The sequence below is a fragment of the Camelus bactrianus genome, chromosome 32 (genome assembly GCF_048773025.1).
Source record: "Camelus bactrianus isolate YW-2024 breed Bactrian camel chromosome 32, ASM4877302v1, whole genome shotgun sequence".
Classification (NCBI taxonomy): Eukaryota; Metazoa; Chordata; class Mammalia; order Artiodactyla; family Camelidae; genus Camelus; species Camelus bactrianus.
In genome coordinates, this window is record NC_133570.1 from 20,783,322 (window position 1) to 20,802,243 (window position 18,922).

The following is an 18,922-nucleotide window of genomic DNA, read 5'->3' on the forward strand; positions in this document are numbered from 1 at the left end:
CAGACACGATACAACACTCCAGCTGGGCAGTCGAGTGGCGCATGCAGGTAACTCTCAACTCTTCTACTCTGCTCAGAAGTGCTCACAATAAAAAAAACTCAGACTTTGCTTTAAGCCACAGAAAAATCTCTAAATTCTACTACTGGGGAGAAAAACCCAAGACCACGATCCCCACACAGTCTCCTGCTCTGAGGTAAGCCCCCCACCCACTGTGGCTGCTCCACACGGGGGACTCAGGACCGAACCCCTCACTCTGTCTGCTCAGCCCGGGCGCAGCCTGCGGGCTCTGCGCCTGACAGGACCAGCCAGCTGCCGACCACGGCCCTCCATGGAGTTGGCTCCCAGCTTTGCAGGAGGAGGGTCACATGGACTCCTTTGGGGAAAGGGTCCACCCTTTCCACCAGGCCAGCTTTCCGACCCCTGCATCTCTGTCCTCAGGTCCAGTCAAGGCAGAAGAGACACCTTGGACACCCCGGGAAGAGGGGAGCCTGCCAGAAGATGCCATCCTGCGTGCAATGCGCAGCACCCAGGTGCTCACAGGAAGCCCCGCGGTCAGCACCCCTGACTGTCCCCCACCTGCCATCTGTCACCTGGTGACTCTGGGTTTGCAGACACTATACACCCGCCAGCCTCTTATTAAGACACCCTTATGAAGTGTTGTCCCCGCTTTTTGACTTACAGGGACGAAAGGACAGCGTATCTGAAAACACAGCTGCCACACAATGCAGACCCCACGACGGATCCGAGTACCCCGGCAGCCTTCCGGCCTCGGCTGCTGCTTCTGCAGGGCCATCTCTCCGCAGGAGCCCAGTGGCAACCACCCTCTGCCTGAGGCCAACCGCCAGGCCTGGGTGGCCCAAATGAACAGGCTCTTTGACCACGAACCCAGAGCTTTTCCAGGAAGGACACTGAGAGTTCCTGAAGAGAAACCTGGCAAAGGTCTCCTCTCCTCTCTGGCCACCCAGCACTCACTCGGCCACCTGCAGCTCCCGCCCCGAGGGCCCTGTGCATCCTTCGGGGCTGCCCAGTGCTGACAGCCTTGTTTCTGGAGGAACAAGGGTTCCTGGTCCTGTGCCATTCAGACTGAATGTTACATTTACAAGTACTCTGTGCCAATATAAACAGAGAATAAACACGTGAAAAATGCTGACGTGGACTCACATGTAAAGAAAAGCAAACTACAAAATGTATCAGGGCCTGAGTCATGATGCTCCGTTTCCTCCGCAGCTCGGACCACAGAGTGGCTCCACCCCCATCCGCCCAAGTCAGTAGTCACGAGTCACCTTCCATCTCCGCCTCCCTCATCCAGCCCATCAGTGCATTCGGTCCACTCTCCCCTCACAACATACCCAGAACTGAATGTGGAATCTCAAAAAAATACAACAAATTAGTGAATATAACAAAAAAGCAAACTCACAGATATAGAGAACTAACTAGTGGTTACCAGTGGGGAAAGGGAAGTGGGGGCAAGACATGGGTGGGGGTTAAGAGCTACAAACTATTAGGTATAAAATTAATTACAAGGATACACCATACAACATGGGGAGTAGAGCCAATATTTCATAGTAACTGTAAATGGAGCATAACCTTTAACATTGTGAATTACTATACTGCACACCTGTAACTTTAATAATATGGTACATCAATTATACTTTAATATAAAAATACCCAGAATCAAGTCCCCTCCCCGCTCCACTGCTCCCACACCGATCCACCCACCACCTTCTCTTGCTGGGGTCCTGTCAGAGCCTCCCATCAGGTCTCCTAATCTGTCTCCACAGCAGCCAGGACAACCCAATCAGAACCCAGACCACTCAGCCTCCACTCACAGGCCCTCCAGCCCTGCTACCTCTGAGCCCTCTGTGCTCCAGCCACTCGAGCTCTTTGTTCTTCTTCCACAGGGACAAGCCCTCTCTGTCCACCTCAAGCCTCTGCGAGGCCTGCTCACCCCTCCCATCAGCTGGCCCCTCTGCTCACTCGCACGGAGCGAGTCCTTCCACCACTGCGCCGGTACCAGCCCCGCTCTGCCCCAGCCCGGGACAGCTGTGCCCTTTACCTAAGTTTTCTCCCCGGCATTTCACCGCTTGATGTGTCCCTGTGCCCGTTTGTTTCTAACCTGTCTCACCTGCTACTAAGGGGAGCTCTCCGAGGACAGGACTCTGGCTCCACTCGCTGGTGGGTCCCACATCTCACCAGGGCCTGGCATACAGAGGGAGTGAGTTCAAGGAGACAGGAATCAGGTTCCTCTATGACAAATGTTTCACTAACATCCAGTGTGGTTCACGTACTCAACAATACCAACAACAAACAGGTACAATCGCTTTTTTTTAGAAGCCAAAAACATAACACAAACCATACAGGTGTTCAGACCCTTCCAGAGAGCAAGCCTACACCCAGGCATTCAGCCCAAGGAGAAGGCTGTGTGCAAAGAAGTGCTCGACAGCATCATTCACGAAGGAAAGAACTGCCAGGGCACCAGAACCGAGCGCAGGAGCGGAGTCACTGAGAGCATGTACTTGCATGAAATCTTGCAAAACCATCGTGTAACAGCAATATGTATACGGCAAAAAAAAAAAGGCAACATACAGAACAGGAGCAGCTGACCTTGAACAACACAGGTTTGAACTTACAAGCGGGTTTTTTTTTCCCCCCAAGAAATACGTACTACAGCACTACATAATTCTTGAATGTGGAACCACACATACTGAGGGCTGCCTGTAAAGTTATATGCATATTTTCGACTGCTGTTGGGGGTGTGGTGTCAGTGCCTCTGACTCCTGCACTCTTTAAGGATCAACTGTATATCCATTTAAAAATGGAGACTAAGGAAGTGAATGCATGAAAAATAAAGCCCATAATTACGCGCTCAGTCATCTGATGAGAAGGGGTGGGAATCATGACTGTCCTCCCCTGGTTTCCCACATTCTGTCAGAGTTACGTCATCTCTGCCATTTATTAGAGAATGAGGCTGGTTTCCACAAGGGGGCCAAGACCATTCAACGGGAAAAGGACAGCCTTTTCTACAAACGGTACTGGGAAAACTGGACATCCACGTGAGTGAAGTAAGACCTTTACCTTATACGATATAAAAACCAACTCAAAGTGGATCAAAAACCTAAACATTACACCTAAAACTATAAAATTCTTACAAGAAAACCTTCACGACTTGGTTTCAGCAATGATTTCTTGGATATGACACCAAAAGCACAGGCAATAAAAGTTCAAACAGATAAACTGGACTTCATCAAAAGTTATGATCAAGAGAGTGAAAAGACAATCCACAGAACGGGAGAAATATACCTGCTAACTTATGTATCAGAGAAGGGTCCACTATACAGAAAAACAAAGAACTCCCACAACTCAGCAACAAAAAACAGACCAGCCAATTCAAAAATGGACAAAGGCTTGAATAGACATTTTTCCAAAGAAAATATACAAGAAGCCAATAAGCATGTAAAAAGATGCTCAATATCATTAGTCCTTAGGAAACACAAATCAAAACCACAATGAAATGTACTTCATACCCATCAGGACGGCTACTATCAAAAATAAGTAAGTGTTGGTGAGGATGCGGAGAAACTGGAACCCTTACGCATTGCTAGTGGGAACGTAAAATGGTGTAGCCACTGTGGAAAGGTCTGGCAGTTCCTCACAAAGTTAAACACAAAATGACTGTATGATCTAGCAATTCCACTGCTGGTTTTACACTCAAAGAACTGAAAGTTACTTTTACACCAGACAGATACTTGCACACCAATGTTCACAGCAACACTATTCACAAGAGCCAAAGTGGAAACAACTCAGGATCTATCAACAGATGGATAAACAAAACGTGGTATATCCATACACTGGAATATTGTTCAGCCTTGGAAAGGAATGAAACTCTGAAAAATGCCACAACGTGGATGAATCTTGACAATATTTATGGTAAATGAAACAATAAGCCAAACACCCAAGGACACACGTCGTATGATTCCACTTACATGAAGTACCTAGAAGGCAGAGGAGAACAGTACTTACTGGGTGTAGCGGGGCGGAGAGCAGGGAATGGTGCCTGACAGGTACAGAGTTGCTGTTTGGGATGATGAGAAAGTTCCAGGAATGGACAGTGGTGATGGCTGCAAAACAGTGTGGGCGTATTTAACACCTCTTAAAAGTGGTTAAATCGTGTCCCCACTCGGGTTCCTATGTTGACATGCTAAACCCCAAACGTGATGGTATCTGAGATGGGGGCCTCTGGAAGATAATCAGGCTTACATGAGGTGATGGGGGTGGTGCCCTTATAAAGAGAGACTTCAGAAAGCCTGCTGCTCTTGGCCATGGGAGGACGTAGTCCACCAGCCTGGAAAGAGCTCACCCTGATCTCAGCCTTCCCAGCCTGCAAAGCTGCGGGAACATAAAATTCAGTTGTTTCAGCCACCTCAGTCTACAGGGCTCTGTTACAGCAGGCTGAGCTAACACAGCACATTTTACCAAAAGTTAAAGGAGAGAGAGGACAAAGACAGAAGTACCCCTAAGACTCCAGGTAAGGACACACGACCAAAATATTCTGGAATGGTTTCCGTGAGGAGAGGGAGAGTGGGTGCCATTACTAGTCAGAACAGGCAGCAGAGTCACCCAAAGTGACCCAGGAGAAGACGATGAGCGGAAGGGACAGATGGGGAGGGAGTGTGTGCTCAGGGACGCACATGAAGGCTGACACACACGGAGGACACAGTGGACAACAGAAGGAAGGTGAGGGCGGGTGGTCTCCAGGTCCTGTTCCCTGAGCTGCACTCCCCTAGGGTTACAGGTCCCCCATCTCATTGTAAGCAGATGGGGCAGGGGATCCCAGAGATAGAACAAGGCATGGCTTTCTTGACACAGGAGAAGCCATTTTTGGCCTAAACCATTAGAGAGCTAAGCCAGGCCACAGTGCTTGTCCTTGAACACGTCGCAGTCTTAAGGGAAGTGAGGGAAGACAGGAACAAAGGACAGGCAGTCAAGAACCAATAGGTCAGCAATAAAACAGAGTCCTAGTTCCTCCTCAGGGGGCATGCACAACTCTGACACGCATCTTTAAGTTCTGGAGGAACTAAGGCCCCATCCAAGCGGAGGACGGAAGGATGATGCTGACCCTCAGGACTTCAGTCAACTAAAGCTGGGACTCTGTAGACCTGGCCCCAAGTCTGTGCTGAGCTCTCCTCTGCTCAAGCCCCTTCATGGATGTGCACGGACTCTTGGCTTAAAACTTCCCCAATTCTGTTGTTCACGGAGACGCTGCTTTGGGATAGATCCCCGGTGTTCTCCTTACTTGCTACAAGTGATAAATCCTTTCTTCTCCCGCTCTTTGGCTTGGTGTGTCTTTTGGCTCGACACCCATCAAGAAGAGAACCCAGTCTACAGGTAACGTCATGGCCCCCAAACCCACGCTTCATGTTAATGACCTCCGACCTCCCACACACTTCTCTCATCCAGTGAGCAAAATGACATCACCGGCAATACAGAAAGGCCTTCCTGGATGCCCACAGCACAAAGGATGTGGCCCTGGCTACCTGCACTCAAAGCACAGGGGTGGGAGGCAGAGGAGCCGTAAATGGGTGATGACAGCTTCCATAAGCAATCACTCCCAATATTTAATCGTGATACTGTAATTTATAAAATTAAGAAATATCTATTTCTTATAATGACCAAAATAACCAAAATATATTTCTTGAATGTATCTGGACAGGGTTCCTGGCTCACAGCTTCCGGAACCCTCGGAATTTCCTGAGTGGTAAGAGCAATGGAAGCATCTTTTGTTTCGTTTGGGCTTTTGTCCTCAGTTCCTGAAATGTATTCAAAGCCTTCAAGGTGAACCAGTTACCCTGTTGTTCCTAAAAAGCCCCTTTCCATCACAACTGGGCTCATGTCAAAGATGTGACTTTTGGAAATCCCTTAAGGATGGGAGCTGGTTGCCAGGGGAACCAACTAGAATAGAGCACTGGAACAGTCCCATCTCCCTGATTTCCAGGGCAGGGAGAGGGGCTGGAGGGTGACTCAGTCACCAATGGCCAATGGCTTAATCCATCATGCCTGTGTAATGAAGGCTCCGTAAAATCCAGAAGGATGGCACTGGGAGAGTTTACAGTTTGGGGAATCAGACTGGTTCCATGTGCCACTGTGCAGTGCCCCAAACTCCATGAGGACAAACGCTCACTTGTTGGGGACCCCACACTCTGTGTCTCCTCATCTGACAGTTCACTCTTACCCTTCCATATCATCTGTAATAAGCAGGTCATCTAATCAGTACAATGTTTGAGTTCTGTGAGCTGCCCTAGCAAGTTAACTGAACCCAAGAAGGGGGTCGTGGGAGCCTCTGATTTAGAGTCATTTGGGCAGAAGGACCTGTTCGTGCAAACAGCATCTGAAATGAGGGTGGGGGACATCTTGTAGGAATACGCCCTTAACCTGTAACCCAAGGAGGGGTCACTGGAACCTCCAATCTACAGCCAGTCGGTCAGAAGCACAGATGGCAACTTGGACTTGGGATTGGCACTGTTAAAAAAAAAAGAAAGAAAGAAAAACAACAGGCCCAAAATGGAGTCATCAAACGTCAGCAAACCAAGACTGAACACCTAATCTAACTGAAGTTTCAGCCTTTCCAAGGAATGTGACCTTTAACCAGTCAATCAAGAATTACCTGGTCAGTACTAGTGAGGTATTCTGCCCGACAGACACCTGCCTGCCCCCAAAGGAAGGTCACCTAGCCTGAAACAATCCATTCTTTGCTTAATAACTTCTGTATCCCACCTCCTTCTGCCTATGAAAGTCCTCCATTTTGTCCTTGGAGCTCCCTTCTACCTACCTGCTAGACGGGATGCTGCCCGACTCACGAATCACTGTGTTCATCGATGGACAGATGGATGAAGAAGTCACAGCATATACATACACACTGGATGGATGAAGTCACAGCATACACATACACACACACACACACACACACACACACGGAAATGTTACTCAGCCATAAAAAAGGAGGAAATCCTACCATTTGTGACATGGATGGGACTTGAAGGTGTAAGTGAAGTGACTCAGACAGAGAAAGATGAATACTATATGACCGCACTTGTATGTGGAACCTTTAACACCTCCCCCCAGCTCCGCCCTCAAATGAACTTGTAGAAAGAGAACAGACTGAGGACAGCAGAGGAAAGGGGAATCGGAGGAAGGGAGCCAAAAGATAGAAACTTCCAGTTTTAAGATAAATTAGCACTAGGGATGTAACATCCAACATGACCGTACTTAATATTGCTGTACTGATGTTCAGGAAAACTGCTCAGAGAATTAATCCTAAGAGTTCGCATCACAAAGGGAAATTTTTTTTCTATTCTCCTTTCTTTTTATCGTATCTATGAGATGATAATGTCAGCTGAATCCACTTCACAACATATCAAACCATCATGCTATATGCCTTAAACTTACACAGTCTCTCAGCAAAACTGGAATAATTAAATCAACTTTTAATTTACAAAAATATGTATGTATGGAGAGATTTTCTGGAAAGATAAACAAGAAATGATAAAAATGCTTGCTTGCTTCGGGAGAGCAGGAATGGGATTAGCAGATGCGGCGGAGAGTGGAAGGCTCATTTTTATGTAATCCCTTCTTTACTACTTCAATTTTTACATGATCATATTTTATTTAAAAAAATTAAAACTATCTTATTAAAAATAAAAATTAAATTAATAATATCTATTCCTAAACACAGCCAAAAGCCTAGAAGAGCTATGTTCACCAACCCACAAACCAGTTAACATTTGCTGAAACCTTACAACATCTACTGTGCCTGGACCATTTCGCCTTCATAAGATGAAATGTTGTCCAACCTGCAAACCCAGGAGCCACCTCATTCAACCAAAATAACAGGGTCTAACTTAAGCCCAGTTCTTCACCACTAAGAGCTTCAGACCTCTGGCTGCACCACGCCACTCCTCTCCAGTGTACTCTCACTGTCCAGAAGCTAGAATTTATGAGCTACTCAACCCTGTCCTCCCTGCAAACAGTAGTCTTTCAGGCTCCGACTCCCACCTAGCAGTGATCCCAATCACAGAATGGCGGACATTACAACCACCGACCCCAGCCCTGTGTGACTGAGAAAGCAGCACATTCCTTCCAAGCGCAGATTCTCTTGGGGTTCCTTTGAAATGAGTGGGAATTTGCTGAAAACACGCAAGCTCATCACAGGGTGAGTCAGGGAAGCCAGCTTGGGTCCGGCCCTTAAGTGGGGTCAGGGATGACAGTCTCACAAGGACTCTGCTGGTCTGGAGGAGGAGGAGGATACGCTCACGGAGACCACAATGTCATGGCATGAAATAAACAGAGTTCAGCAAACTCGGAAAGTGTGACTCTCACGCTATGGTTACCCTTCACTGAAAGCATTCTGTAACGTACTAGCAGAAACAGAAAACCCAACGGAAGTGCCGCATCCAAGTCCACACGGCCACCAAGGGCTGGGCCCCCGGCCGATGGATTCAGCTGAGCTGGTACCGACGTGCAGCGGCTCATGAGGAAATCCAAGCGCATCACCCCAAATACCAGTAGTCTCTGCTGTCACCCCCCACCCCCTTTCACCCAGGCTATCAGGGTCCACGGACATTTCAGATATTTCACTTGTCAAATTAGGGCTGGAAAGAAAGCAATTTTTAAACTTGTACCTTTATATTCAATTTCAGTATTTACTGAATGTCTACGTGAAATTAAGGATTATCCTGGGCCACAGACAGCACAGGTGAGTGAGAAAGGTCATCACACACCACGCGTGGCTGGATGACATGGAAGCCCGCCCTCCTGTACCGCCCGACCACGGGGAGTGCACTTTGAGCAATAATGACAAAGGAACTTTGTTATTTCAGTCTGGTTCCTGATGAGAACTTGTCCACATCACAAAAGTCAACCGTTTCAGCTCATCCTCAGAGAGAACGGCCAGTACACCGGCCCCAATATAAAGCATGAACTCAGGGGGCTCCGACAGCAGGAAATTTCCACTTGGAGCCCTGGGGAGGGTCTGGAGACAGAGGGAAGCCGACGTGACACCGAAGGTGTAACTTCTGCATTGGCCCCAAACCCGCTGGAGACATGAGTGCCTAGAAAGCACTGCTCACTTTTTCAAACAGTTCAACTGCAGGCAATTTACAAAGTGACAGACAGTTGTGCGACATGCGGACTCAAGGTAGCTCCACTTTATTCCTACCTCCCAGTGACCAGCGAGTTTGGGGGGGACCTCCAGCCCCCGCTTCTCCCGCTTTCGCTCCTGGTACTTCTCATACTGCCGATAACATGCATACCCGCCGCCCACCGCAGCCAGAATGGGCAGGGGGCGCAGCAGGGACAAGGTTCGGGCAGGGGCAGTGTGGACTTTTCTGGCATCTGTAACAGAAAACAGGAAGATGTTGAGCCTGGGAGGAGGGACAGGCGAGTCACACAAACACAGTGCCAACAGGAGGCCCAGGAGGAGCCCTCAGCAGAGCCACTGGACCCAGAGGGCTCTCACAGGCAGGTGCTGCCCTGAGTCACTATGAAGACCCTGCTGCCTCCAAATCCTATAGAGGAGGGACCAAGCATCTTTCCTGTGAAACCATGCTGCACCTCAACTGCCCCACAGTTAGTGAACTTCAGATGAGAACACTGAATTGCAAAGAGGTCGGGAAACCAATCAAGGTTGCCCAGCTGGCTACCAACAGGGCCAGGACGGGGATAGGTACCGCTTCTCACCCAGGGCTCTCTGATCTTACCATCCAGGCCCAGTTCTGACTGGACACTAGCATTCTCTCAAATGCAAAACCCCATGAGCTCTTACAATTCCACCATAAAAGACAAATATCTTATTTTCAAAAACATACTAAGGATCTGAATAGACATTTCTCCAAAGAAGACAAATGAATGGCCAGTAAGCACAGGTAAAGATGCTTAGCATCTTTATGGGCTGAACTGTGTCCTCCCCAGAATTCACATGCGGAAGTCCTCGCCCCCAGCACCTCAGAATGTGACTTTACCTGGACACAGGGTCTCTACAGAGGTGATCAAGTTAAATTAAGGCCAGAATGGGTGGCCCCTAGTCCAACGCAATTAGTGTCCTTATAAAAGGAGAAAATTCGGAGACAGATGTGCGTAAGGGAGAATGCTACTTGAAGATGAAAGCAAAGATCAGGGTGATGCTTCCCCAAGCCAAAAAATCCAAATATTGCCAGGAAAGCCATTAGAAGCTAACCGAGAGGCATGGAACAGATTGCCCTCACACCCCTCAGAAGGAGGCAGCCCTGTGAGACCTTGATCTTGGACCTCTATTCCTCAGAACAGTAAGAAAATAAATTTCTACTGTTTAAGCCACTCTGTGGTACTTTGTTCCAGCAGCCCCAGCAAACTGATACACCATCATCAGTAATCAGGGAAATGCAAATCAAAACCACGATGAGATACCACCTCACACTAGGATGGTTATAATCAAAAAGACAGATAAGCGTTGGCGGGGCTGTGGTGAAACTGGAACACCCACACACCACTGGTGAGGTTGTAAAATTATGGGGCTGCCACGGGGAAAACAGCTTGTCAATTCTTCAAAATGTTAAACATGAAATTCCTATGTGATCTGGCAATTCAGCGCTCAGAGACTTGAGACATACATCCACACAAAGACTGGCACAAGAAGGTTCCAGAGCAGTGTTGTTCATAACAGCCAAAAAGTGGAAACAAACCAAGTGTCCACCAACCAATGAATGGATTTTAAAAATGTGGTTTTTCCGTACAATGGAATATTATTAAATAATAAAAAAGGAATGAAGTATTGACACCTGCTACAACAGGAATCTTGAAAACATCAGTTAGAAGAAGCCAGCCACAAAAGGCTGCACATTGTATGATCTCACATCAGTGATGTGTCTGGTATAGAAAACATACTACACAGACACAAAGCAGGTCAGCAGGTGCCAGGGACTGGGGGTGGGGAGAAATGGGGAGTGACAGTTTAGTGGATCAAGTGCTGTCATTGTGGGGGGCGAGGAGGGGATGAGCATGTTCTAAAATTAGTGGTGATGGCTGCACAACTCTGTAACTATATGAAAAAACGGTGAATTGCACACTTAAAATGGTGAATTTTATGGTATGCGAGTCATATCTCAATAAAGCTGTTATTAAAACAAAATCTCGGGGTGGGGGGAGGGTATAGCTCAATGGTAAAGCGTATGCCCAGCATGAACGAGGTCCTGGGTTCAATCCCTAGTACCGCCATAAAATAATAAATAAGTAAATAAACCTAATTACCCCTCTTCAAAAAAAAATAAAAAACTCCAGCACTGAGTTCTCAGAGGAGGGTAGAAGCTCAGTGGCAGAGCATGTGCTTAGCACAAGGGAGGGAGGGAGGGAGGGACGGAGTGGGGTAGGAAGGAATCCTTTCTGAGAGCTGAATTCTCAGGAGCCTGTGAAAACCAAAGCACGTGCCCCCTGCACTGCCCTCTGCTTCCAACAGGAGGAAATCGTCCCACTCTGTGTCACTGTCCCCCTACTCCACCTTTTGGCTGTTGCTGTTTCTTTTTTTTTTAATGAGTGAGTATGGATGTCATTAATCTCTTCCGTCTTCTAATTATTCTTACTGAACCCTTACCACTTAACCACTAAATACTCTTATCTCTGACTGGAAGGATTTGTCAAAGCAAGAAACTTTTTTTTTCTCTTTCTGGAATATTTGGTGACAAGAGAACTGTGTACCCTCCCTCCCTGCACTGACCCAGCATCCTGGACTGACTGGTCACGCTCTACTCAATGCTGTCTGCTACACGGGTCCTTTCTTCAACTGCAGGCCTCTTTCTCTGGCCTTCCCAAGGCTTACTTTACTCCCCACAAAAGGGAACGGTAAACAGAGGGCGCCCTGCACTCCTGACCACCTCTCTGCTGGGTCTGTCACTTTACAAAGGCACAGCTTTTGGGCAGATCCAAGGTTATGGCTCAATTTCCAAGGCTCCGCCTCTATCCTTCATGTGATTCCTACGCTGTCCAGCAGGCCAGTCCCAATTATAATTAAATAAGCAGCACCCAGATGTGCCCCTGTGAATTATCATAATAAGCCCTTTGTTTTTGTTCTCATTAACCATCTCATTTCATTCCCAAGGTACTCTTACTGGGCAGTTAAAAATAGCTTTCAGTATGGTAAGAATAAAAAGGATATTGAGCTTATTAATAAAGACAATAGACATTTTTCTACGGGTTCAAATAGCTGCTTCTAAGATCAAAAAAGTTGATAACCCAGTGTTGGTAGGGGTGTGGGGAACTGATGTAGTCACAAGTACCTCCTGCTTAGATAAGTGTAAACCTGGGACAACCACGAGGAGAGCAATCCGGCCCAAATAGCAAATTGTAGAACACATCAGCCTTTTGATCCAACAATTCTCTCTACAAATTTATCCCGAGGATGTACAGAGATATGTTACCACAGAACTGTCTGTAGTAGAAAAAGACCAGAAGCAACTTAAATGTCCAACACCAAATGGTGCAGTCATACACAGAACCCTATCTGGCCAGAAAAAAAGTGAGGTAACAGCAGCTAATGCTTCAGGGGTAACTCCACGCCAGGTACTCCGAGCACTTCCCAGACATAGTATCATCCAATTCTAACAACCACCCCATGGAGCAGCTGCTATGTTTGTGCCAATCTACTAACACACTGAAGCACAGAGAGGCTGGCATCACCTCTAACAGCCACTTACTTGTGGAAGAGGTTCTGAGAGGCAGCTTCCTCAAGGGCTGCAGGAAATGGCTCCTGGCAATGTCCTCGCGGTGACAGGGCCTACAAGCAAGAAAAAAATGAACCATCAAACATTTTTTTAATTAAAAAATTAATGAGTCAACTGCCAAAATTTGAGTACAGTTTACAGATTCAATAACAGTATTGTGTCACTGTTAATGTCCTGGTTTTGACCATTGTATGGTGGCTATGTAAGAAAACGTCCTTATAGGAAAAGGGCTAAAATATTTAAAGGTAAAGGGGCACCAAGTGTTTCAGAAAGAAAAAATATACATATTTACACACACATGAAGAGAGAAAGAAAGGGAGAGGCAGGGAGAGAGAATGAGTAACCAGAACCAGTCGACATCCGGGGAATCTGAGTACAGGGTACTTAGGAATTGTTGTAACATTTCTGTAAATCTACAACTACTTCCCAATAATAAGTGTGAAGAAAAATTTTCTTTTAACTCAGTATAAGACCACAATAAGCGGTACAGCCAGCACTTATGCAAAGCCCTATGCTTCTTCACCACAGAAGAGCTGTGCACAGCCTTGCCCCCTCTCACGCCTACTCATTAAAGAACCTAGTAAATTGGTTGAAATGTTAAACTTTAAATGTTTGTCCTGGGGAAAAAAATGACACAAACAAACTAGACTGAACTAGTCTAATAATCTACCTCGAACCTGGAAGGCTCACCTGGTGTGGAACCTCTGAGTTACCATCTTTGGCTACTTAGCCACAAATGCCGCTTTCACAGTGTGCAGGTTTTTCAAGCATTCTGAGAAAAAATTACTAATTATTTTCATGGCTTTAAGTCTAAGAAACTATTATTCCTGTTTCAGTTTGTTTCTATTCTGTGTTCCAGATTCACCCCGGGAAGTGGCAGCAAGGGAAACATTAGTGAACATCTCATGAACAGAGTCTCCCCTTCAAGGAGCAAACATCCTGATTTCAAACCACATGGCACCTCAGTTTCCCCAAATACTGACCTGAAACCTAAAGAAACTGTCCTTGTAGGTAAGCGCTTCTTTTTACCCTTGGAGCCCTTTATGAGAAAAGCAGAAATTTACTATAAATGTCTAAACTGCTATTTTTGTAGAAAAATTTACCTGCATTTATGACTTTCACAGAATAACGTTTACATGTGTGGATACTTAGTAATATCTTACACAGATATTCTGTAAACACGATCAGATTTCAGTACCTTCATTTTTTCACGAGAAATTTCCTTGATGTAAAACTGCCCTCACAGCACGGTGCTAATATGACGACTGGTTCTCCTGCAGGCACGCAAGGTCTGTCTGGAGAACAAGCATGGGGCCGGGACAACCACTACCCCCTCTAAGACCAAACAGCTGGACAGCTAGTAACACAAAAGGGGGTGTGTTGCAGTGTGAACGTTCCTTCAGCAGAGAACAATGCTCATCTCTTAGACTGGATGCTCTCACTACAAAAGCTAAACGCCTAAAACCCTGCTTTCCAAATGGAATTAGAACAAGAAGTGTGGAGTCTAAGGGCTGCATTGTTGTGTTGCGCACACTGCTGCACTGTGTCCTCGGAGCTGCTGCTGAACCCTTAACTGAAAGAACGTTTGCAGACCGTTGAACAAGGCTTTTTTTTTCCTGGCTGGGGGATAATGTTCATCCGCGATGACTGGATACCCGGCGCTCAGGTGGCTGGTTATGCGTTCAGACATTCCCAGGAACAGAGCTCGGCCCTCCTCCAGGGCTGTGGCCTCAGATCCTGGAACAAGCGCCTGGCAAAGGCCCCATTACACCAGCTTGTCTTTCATGCCTGTCCTCACGTGAATGTTGTGCTTCCTCACGTCTTACATAAACACCGTCCACCCCACTGCAAGCTCCTAAAAAGAGCTACGTTCACTGTCCCCACTTCCTCACCTCCCACTCAACCAGGCTTTTTTCCTAACATGTTACCTCTTGTCAACGTCACCAACTTCCACACTGCCAACACCAACACGCATTTCTTGGCCCTCACGTCATTTGCCCTCTCAGCAGCATTTGCCACTGGTGATTCCTTCCTCCTCTCCCCTTTTTACAATAACTGACATATAACAGTATCTTAATTTCAGCTGTACAACATTATTCCCTATTCGTATATGTTATAAAATGATCACCACAGTAAGTCCTGTTAACTTCTGTCACCATACATAGTTAACAAAATTTTTTTTCTTATGATGAGAAAGATCTACTTTCTTAGCAACTTTCAAATACACAATACAGTATTATTAACTATAGGCACCATGCTGTACATCACATCCCCAGGATTTACATATGTTATAACTGGAAGTTTGTATCTTTTGACTGCCTTCTTTCACTTTTTCCTTCTTGAAACACATTTAGCCTCTGGGGCCCAGATTTTCCTCCCACCTCTCTGGTCTCTCCCTAACTTCAAACTGCTGCCATGCCCAGGGACTGGACCTCTTCTTTGTCCACCTTCTCTCCCTAGAGATGCTTTAAACAGCCAGATACCGATGACTCCCTCACTGCTCCTACAGATCCCTATTTCAACTGGCTACCCAACATCCCTACTCGGGATCATCTCAAACTGAGTTTGTCCAAAACAGAACTCCTGACCCTCTCTCACTGCCCTTCAACCTGCCCTACCCCCCAGAGCTGTCCATCTGCGGCAGAGACTAGCCAGCTGTTTATCAAATCTGCTTCCTCTTCTTCCTCTATCCAAGAGACCGTATTTCCCAGCCTCCCTTGCAGTAGGGTGTGGCCATAGAACTGATTTCTAACCAATGTGAGAACCACTCAGGCTTCCCAGGCTTTCCCACACTTTCAGCCTGTTTGATGCAGACAAACATGCAGACCTCGAGAAGCCACATGTTAAAGATGGCAAGAGACGGGGTCCCCAAATCACTGATGCCCTGCTGACCAGGAGCCCCCACTGGGACTTTACATGATCGACATATAAACTTTTACTGTGTTCAGTCACTGAGATGCTGGAGTTTACCTGTTACTGTAGCAGCATTACTATAATTAATACACCATCTCAGAGAAAAGGAACCACCATTCACCCAGCTGCACAAGTTGAAACCCAAGGACTCTTTTCTTTCTCACTATCCACATTCAATCCACTGGCAAGGCATGAAGACTCTACCTTCAAAACACATCCTTGCCTACCTATTTCTCTTCCCCACCACCACTCTCATCCCAACCTGTGCCACCAGATCTCTCACTGAATGACTCAACGGCCTGTTCTCCCAGGTTCCATTCTTGGCCCCTAAGTCCTATTCATCACAGAACACCCAGAGTGATCATCCACACCTATGCATCTGCTGTTTACTCTGCTGGGCACACCCCTCCATGGGGCTCACTCCCTCCTCATTCAGTTCTTCGCTCAAACAATTCCTCCTGGCTGGTTTCTGACCACAAGCCCAAGTTAGACAATCACATAAGACCCTAAGTCCAGTCCCTGGCACCTGGCTATACGTTAGTATTATTAACGTAACAGAGCTGCTGTTCAGCTGGCACACACCGGAATGGCCACATCAACTGTCTGTGCCAGTGTCCATGTTTCCCTAGTTAATATTTTTGAGATCACCCCTGGGGGCAACACTTTAACTACAATCCTTATGTCTCTCCTGCTTTCTAGAGCTGTGAAAGCTCTCCTGAAAGTGAACTGGCAGGCCTCTTGAAGGCCTTAGTCCACATTCTATCTTGTGTCATTTAGTAGTGCTTCCTCTCTCTTCTACTAAACTGTAAAGTTCATTAAACACAAGGCCTATTTCAATTTATCTTTTAAATCCTCTCTTTTCCCTACTCTCCCTCCCCCTCTCCCTGATCCCTGGCACTGCACTTGGCAGTGGAAGGAGTGCCATAAATATTCCTGAAGGAAAATCCCACATGAGCAACCACTCCCAGGTACTACGTCCATACTCGCCTGAACCTAAGAATCATCCAAGGCGCTTGTAAAGAACACAGCTGCCAGAGCCCCACCGTACATTTACTGAACCTCAATTTGGCAGCAAGGTGGAGGTATACCTGGGAATCTCCCTTTCTAATAATAATCCACCCCATTTTTTTAAATCAAACAAGTTTGGGAAACACAGCCCTAAATTACCACCTGTAATTGCTTTCTCTTTCTTCTATCACCTTCAAGTATCACCCAGTTACTGAAAAACTTCCCTGCAATATGAGGCTTTCAAATACATGTCTCACAGATACCCCCTTACTTGAAAATCACCAAAATGTTATCTTTTGTTTTGTTTTGTATCTTAGTATAGTTCCTATCTTGATATGTAATACCTTTGAAAATCAAGAGCCCTATTGTACCCAAATCTTCATCCCTCCCACCCACTGCACCTAAACCCAGTCTTATCTACCTACACTGGTACTAAAGTTTTTTTTCTTTTCCTTTTAAAATGATGGTGAATGAAGTATATACTCCTCACCATCATTAAAAATATTTATTTTTTAAGAGTGTCACGTTTTAGTCTTTCCAACTCGTGACACATTTTAGATGATTTCACGGCTGACTCATAAACAGCACACCTAGTAATAACATTAAAATCAGAGCCCTCCTGTTCAAATGCTAACAGTTACCACCACATTGCAGAGCGCCCTCCTGAGAGAGCTACACCATTTCTGAATAAGTAATAATGGCAAAGTGAAGTTTTCGCGGCTAGGGCAGTTGACAATTCGTTTCCTTTCAGTCCAAATCCAGTGTCCTTACTTCCCAAAATGACAACGCAAGCTTTGGTCAATGCTAACAAAGTGAAGCCTGCCTGAAACATCAAAATACCGACCGTCCCTCAAATCTTAGCTCTTTGAAATGACACCGAGTAGCAGATTCTTGAGTCATAGCTAACGTTTTAACCCATTTTCCAAGAGTCTAAATGCTCCCAAGTTATTACTCACACAAGCTATTCCGAATAATGAATGCCCTCACCGTGGGCAGCCTGAGGGGAAGGTCGTTGCGTGACCCAGGTAGGGGTCCTGGTTCCGCTACTAACTGGATGGGAGAAACTGAGGAAGTCCCTCCCGCTCTCTCAGGGCCTCAATTTCACCAACACCAAAAAAGAAAGAGCTGGATTTAGAAGACCCCTCCAAGAATCTAAGAGATAGGAGTCACCAAGGTAACAAAAACCCCAATTCCATCACGGACTATTTTGATTTTACCGAATCCAACCCCCTCGCTTCAGAAACCTAGACTCCGAGGTGAAAGCCGCCCGACCCGCAGTCCAGTGCTCTTCCCACATCACGCCGCCCCTCCCAGGAACACAGATCCCTGAGAAAAAGGGGCCAGTCCTGCCTCGGCTCTAGTGGCCGGCACGCAGCCTATTTCATCTGATTTGGGGTGGGGTTTTTTTGGTTTTCGTCCCTTGTGGAAAAGATAAAGAGGGAGTGCTTAGGCCCGACTCTGAGTAAACTCAAACCGCCGTACGTGGCGGCAGCGCACCTGCTCCCGAGCTCGAGGTGAGTGGTGGTTCCGTCTCCTCTAGAGCTCTCCTCAAGGCGGCCCGCGGTAGAGAAACGATTCCTCTCTCCGGACCCCGGTTTGGCCCGGACCGCCCGCCGCCCCCCGCCCCGCGCCTCGAGGCAGTCTCCCCAAGCAGCCGTACCTGCTCCGCCACGGTGCGACCCCGCGCAGCAACCCCAGACACCCCCGCCCCAGGGACGCCGCCATCTTGCCTCCTCCTCCTCCTCAGCGGGACACGCCCCCCTCTGACACGCGGGGCGCGCTGCGTGACGTCACGAGCCTCGAGCGCGCGGGGCCAATGAGGAGCGTGGAGTGCAAGGGACGGAGCTGTCTCAGCTGTTCTCCCGGTTACTCAGCAGCCTGGCGCTTCCGGCACCTGCTGAGCTAGGTTGGGGAGGGGCGGACGGTGGTAAACTTGGGCCTGAGCGCAGTGGAGCCAGCCCTACTTCTTCCCTGCGCCCTGCGCATCCGCACGTGCCTGGAAAATCTGACTCACCCAAGGTCCGAGAATTGACCAGCTGAGCTAATTCGCTCATTTTACGGTTGGGAGAACTGAGAGCATCCACGACTCAGCTACCATTGATAAACGCTTCCTAAGTGCCAGACTCTGTGCTCATCACTTTGCATGCATGGTGTCTCATTCTTACTCCCATCGCCCAGAGACCAGAGACCAAAGGTCTTGGATTACCCAGAAATGCAACTAGTCGTCAAAGAGATGCTAGGTGTGATGGCGCGTTCTC

General features: G+C 47.3%; 1 protein-coding gene across 3 annotated transcripts in view; it reads right to left on the reverse strand.

Moving 5' to 3' along the window:
• Positions 1 to 18,476, reverse strand: part of PISD (phosphatidylserine decarboxylase) — a 30,822-nt gene extending 12,346 nt beyond the window's left edge. The window contains exons 1-4 of one of the 3 annotated variants that reach the window (XM_074356798.1): positions 18,325 to 18,476; positions 12,717 to 12,796; positions 9,212 to 9,387; positions 4,021 to 4,118 (exon numbers count right to left, since the gene is read on the reverse strand). In XM_074356798.1, coding sequence (XP_074212899.1) covers positions 4,021 to 4,118; positions 9,212 to 9,387; positions 12,717 to 12,796; positions 18,325 to 18,389 — 419 coding nt within the window. In that variant the 5' untranslated portion in view covers positions 18,390 to 18,476. The remainder of the gene's footprint in view (positions 1 to 4,020; positions 4,119 to 9,211; positions 9,388 to 12,716; positions 12,797 to 18,324) is intronic. The other 2 variants (XM_045514811.2, XM_010948885.3) reach the window with 2 other exon arrangements.
• Between the last annotated feature and the right edge of the window lie 446 nt (positions 18,477 to 18,922).